The sequence below is a fragment of the Salvelinus alpinus genome, chromosome 20 (genome assembly GCF_045679555.1).
Source record: "Salvelinus alpinus chromosome 20, SLU_Salpinus.1, whole genome shotgun sequence".
Lineage (NCBI taxonomy): Eukaryota > Metazoa > Chordata > Actinopteri > Salmoniformes > Salmonidae > Salvelinus > Salvelinus alpinus.
This window is the reverse complement of record NC_092105.1, coordinates 25,065,657-25,070,656: the sequence shown is the minus strand read 5'-3', so window position 1 is coordinate 25,070,656 and position 5,000 is coordinate 25,065,657. Positions and strand designations below refer to the sequence as shown.

Genomic DNA, 5,000 nt, shown 5'->3' with positions numbered 1-5,000 from the left:
GAAGACACACAAACACACACACACACACACACACACACACACACACACACACACACACACACACACACACACACACACACACACACACACACACACACACACACACACACACACACACACACACACACACACACACACACACACACACACACACACACACACACAAAAAGACAGAGGCACGCTCTTAAAGGTGTCCTCAGAAAGCAGGGTAAAGGATAGTGTTGTGGCTTTGAGGCTTTACGAGGATATTCAGGAACACACACGCACACCCACACACCTCTCAATATCAAATCCTGCCTTTAATCTAAAAGTCAATGGAATTCAACATCCTCTCTCCCCTAATATCCACTGAGTCATTACTACATGCTGAAAGTGAAACTTCATATTCATCCTCTCCAGCACCACATCAACATACAGTATGTGAAAATGGTGTGTTCCAATGTTTTGTAGTAAAAAATCATAATCAACTCAATTAGTAGCCAATGCCAGCTCATAATTGGTTAAAATCACAGGATGCACACCAATGATGTCATTGGAAACTATTATCTTCCTCTGTATTTTTTACTACAAAACCTAGAAACGTGACATTTTCACATATGTTGATGTTGGGGGGGTGCTGGATGCTGATGAGCAGAGGATAGAGGGATGAGAGGATGAGAGGAAAAAGTGTAAAGCGACGAGAGAGAGGCGAGAAAGGAGAGAGGGATGAGAGGATGAGAGGAAAAAGTGTAAAGCGACGAGAGAGAGGCGAGAAAGGAGAGAGGGATGAGAGGATGAGAGGAAAAAGTGTAAAGCGACGAGAGAGGCGAGAAAGGAGAGAGGGATGAGAGTGTTGTAAGATAACCCTGAAGATGATGTGGAGAGCAGCAGTATGTGTTTAGAGTAGGCTGTATGAACGCTGTAAAGTACCGAGAGAAACCCACTCCTACACAGGCCGGATGGTCACATATACATAGACAGATCTACAGTGCCTTCGGAAAGTATTCAGACCCCTTGACTTTTTACCACATTAACGTGATGAGGGGAAAAAACTATTTAGTCAATTTTTGTTAGGTTACAGCCTTATACAAAAATTTATTCAATCATGTTTTCCCCTCATCAATCTACACACAATACCACATAATGACAAAGCAAAAACAGGTTTTAAGAAATGTTTGCTAATTTATAAAAAAAACCTGTAATATCACATTTATATAAATATTCAGACCCTTTACTCAGTACTTTGTTGAAACACCTTTGGCAGCAATTACAGCCTTGAGTCTTCTTGCGTATGACTCTACAAGCTTGGCACACCTGTATTTGGAGAGTTTCTCCCATTCTTCTCTGCAGATCCTCTCAAGCTCTGTCAGGTTGGATGGAGAGCGTTGCTGCACAGCTATTGTCAGGGCTATCCAGAGATGTTCAAGTCCGGGCTCTGGCTGGGCCACTCAAGGACATTCAGAGACTTGTCCCGAAGCAGCTCCTGCGTTGTCTTGGCTGTGTGCTTATGGTCGTCTTGTTGGAAGGTGAACCTTCGCCCCAGTCTGAGGTCCTGAGCACTCTGGAACAGGTTTTCATCAAGGATCTCTCTGTACTTTGCTCCATTCATTTTTCCCTCACTCCTGACTAGTCTCCCAATCACTGCAGCTGAAAAACACACCCTCAGCATGATGCTGCCACCACCATGCTTCACCGTAGGGATGGTGCCAGGTTTCCTCCAGACGTGACGCTTGGCATTCAGGCCAAAGAGTTCAATCTTGGTTTCATCAGACCAGACAATCTTGTTTCTCATGGTCTGAGAGTCTTCAGGTGCCTTTTTGCAAACTCCAAGCGTGCTGTTATGTGCATTTCACTGAGGAGTGGCTTCCGTCTGGCTATTTTACCATAAAGGCCTGATTGGTGGAGTGCTGCAGAGATGGTTGTACTTCTGAAAGGTTCTCCAATCTCCACAGAGGAACTCTGGAGCTCTGTCAGAGTGACCATCGGGTTCTTGGTCACCTCCCTGAACAAGGCCCTTCTCCCCCGATTGCTCAGTTTGATGGTGGAGGCCACTGTGTTCTTGAGGACCTTCAATGCTGCAGAATTGTTTTGGTACCCTTCCCTAGATCTGTGTCTCAACACAATTCTGGCTCGGAGCTCTACAAACAATTCCTTCGACCTCATGGCTTGGTTTTTGCTCTGACAACTGTGGGACCTTATATAGACAGGTGTGTGCCTTTCCAAATCAATTGAATTTACCACTGGTGGACTCCGATCAAGTTGTAGAAACATCTCAAGGATGATCAATGGAAACAGGATGCACCTGAGTTCAATTTCGAGTCTCATAGCAAAGGGTCTGAATACTTATGTAAATAAGGTATTTCTGTTTTGTATTTTTTTTTTTTATGTGCAAAAATGTCTAAAAAACTGTTTTTTGCTTTGTCATTATGGGGTGTTGTGTGTAGATTGCTGAGGATTAAAAGAAAAATGTAATCCATTTGAGAATAAGGCTGTAATGTAACAAAATGTGGAAAAAGTCAGGGGTCTGAACACTTTCCGAAGGCACTGTATACATGAGGATAGGAGGACAGGAACATGCACAGTTCTGCTTTTAACTGGTTCTTGTTTGAAGCTACTTCTCTGTTCACAGTGTCTCAGTTCTCTCCCATACTTAGAAAGCTTTTCAGAACAGATAGAACAGAGAGAGAGGCTCACACCTACACAGATTGAAAGGTCATCTCAAAGGTTTCATCACACACCGAAACATCCTACTTTTAACTGTTCTTTAAGTACTTTTATAACTGTTGTACTTTTCAGTGTGCAATGCCCAATACAGTTGTATTACTGTATGTAGGTCTCTCAGTAAAGAGGGAGCTGTCCACATTTAGTGCTGTCCATGGTGCTGAATTCTTATTAAATCCTGTCTGTGGTGCTGACTGTTGTCTGTGGTGCTGGTTGTTGTCTGTGGTGCTGTCTGTTGTCTGTGGTGCTGGTTGTTGTCTGTGGTGCTGTCTGTTGTCTGATGACCTATTAGTCCCATGGGACATCTCCCAAGTCCCCAGGAAATCTGTAGGTGTGTATGTGTGTGTGTGTGTGTGTGTGTGTGTGTGTATTCCTCTTACCGTCCGGTGATGAGGAAGAAGAGGGTGAGGATGATGAGGAGAGTGAAACCGCCCACGGCTGCCGTGACGATCACCAACACTTGACCCTGGTCTGAAGCCATGTCCGACGCTACAGGGAGGGGACAATTGATTATTGATTGGTGATTTACAATTCTAAACTGGGTAGTTTGCGTCCTGGATGCGAATTGGCTGAAATCTGTGGTATATTAGAAATTGTAAACTGGGTGGTTAGAGCCCTGAATACTGATTGGCTGAATGCACGGGTATAACAAAATATATACCACGGCTAAGGGCTGTATCCAGGCACTCAGCATTGCGTCCGGCATTATTGCTTAAGTATACACATACAGCCATATCACTTATAGAGAGGTGACATCACAAAAACTATTTACATTCACATGATTAAGTCAGAAATGTTTTTGCAAGACAATTTAACTACACAACTATTCTATTTTTTTTTATAAAATCAGACTGGGGAGCAGGAGTTGGAACCAAAATGATTTTCCAATCGTTTCATTCTGAACAGAACCATTATTTTATTAGTTTTGTTTCACTGTTCTGACCAGCAAAATAAAGTTTTGAACTGGTTCGAACCCAAAAAAAGTTATGGTTTATATTGTTCTTTTCTAACCCTCTGATGTTATGTATTTTTTACATTTCGCTCAACATTAAATTACTTTACTAATGGACAGAGCAGCTTGCTATGGAGCGGGCAAGCTATGTACATGCATTGGACAGACAAGTGTAGTGTAGGGTGCGAGATGCGGCTGAATTTTTCGGGTGAGGAGAGCGCTGGGCATGATTCGCTGGGCATCTTGTTGTTATGACATGCATTATCTTAATTAGGCCAAGATAATTATACCTTGGAGTGGCTTCTATGAAGGAACTTTGAATGTCTTTGAACTTGGCTTAACTAACGTTGGACCAGAGCTAGCCCTTGATCATGACTCTCAGTTCTATTACATTACACATAATGAGAGCTAGACCACAGCTAGCTAACAAGCTAGCTAGCTAACACGCTTGTGTGTGCAGGGCGGCACCAGAAGTAAAATAAAAACACGTCTTACCTTTTTGTAGTTAATGAATCGAATGTGAAACGTGATAACTATAGTATCCTTAACATAAGGCTTGAAAAAGTTAATCCATTCTTCTCTAATTAAAAATCTCTCTCCCTAATTTCTGAATCACGCCTATAATGTCAGTAGCTACAGTAGACTATGCATGCTTCGGAGGGAGGGGAGGGGCAGATATCCTACACACACACACACTGGCAATTATTTTCAACTCACAGACAGGCAGAAACTGAAACAAGTTTCTGAGTGACAGTGAGGGCTTTACATAGGCGCTTTGTTTATTTTTTTTGTGGGACTGGAAAAAAAAGTCCGGAACGTAAAATATTGTTATTAACTGCTTCCCATTCTTTTAAAATAACGGTTCGGTTCCGGAACAGTATAGATCACTTTCATTCTCGGTTCTGGTTCTGTTCCTCAAAATATTTCTTTATTTTTTGGATTTCGGTTCTGTTCCGTGAACCGGTTCCAACAAAAAGCACTTTTATTAGTAATTATATAAATTGTTAGTATTAACTGACTTGAATTCAATATGGAGAGATTGTTAAACTCTTGGTCTGAAAAACAATAATCTTTTAGAAGGAATCATTTACATGCTTGGTGCCATTTAATTAATATTAATCATTCAAGAAATTGTGATTTAGTCTCTGATCAGTTGCCTAAATTGGCTCCATTTGATATTCATGATTTCCCTTCTCTCTGTCTCTTTACAGGACTAACGAATCCCACATAATAATTGAAAGATGATGGCTATTAGCAAACTTATTACTACAATATTTCAAACTTAATGAATATGAATTGGAGATCAGGATGTGTGGCCCCCAAAGCAGACCCAAATATGAGAGAGAGA

At 41.7% G+C, this 5,000-nt stretch overlaps 1 protein-coding gene across 1 annotated transcript in view; it reads right to left on the bottom strand.

The window, feature by feature from the left end:
- The window catches only part of LOC139546549 (ephrin type-A receptor 6-like), a 303,987-nt gene that overhangs the window by 15,342 nt on the left and 283,645 nt on the right, over positions 1-5,000 (bottom strand). The window contains exon 9 of the mRNA XM_071355053.1: positions 3,081-3,189. Within this exon, the coding sequence (XP_071211154.1) occupies positions 3,081-3,189 (109 nt within the window). The remainder of the gene's footprint in view (positions 1-3,080; positions 3,190-5,000) is intronic.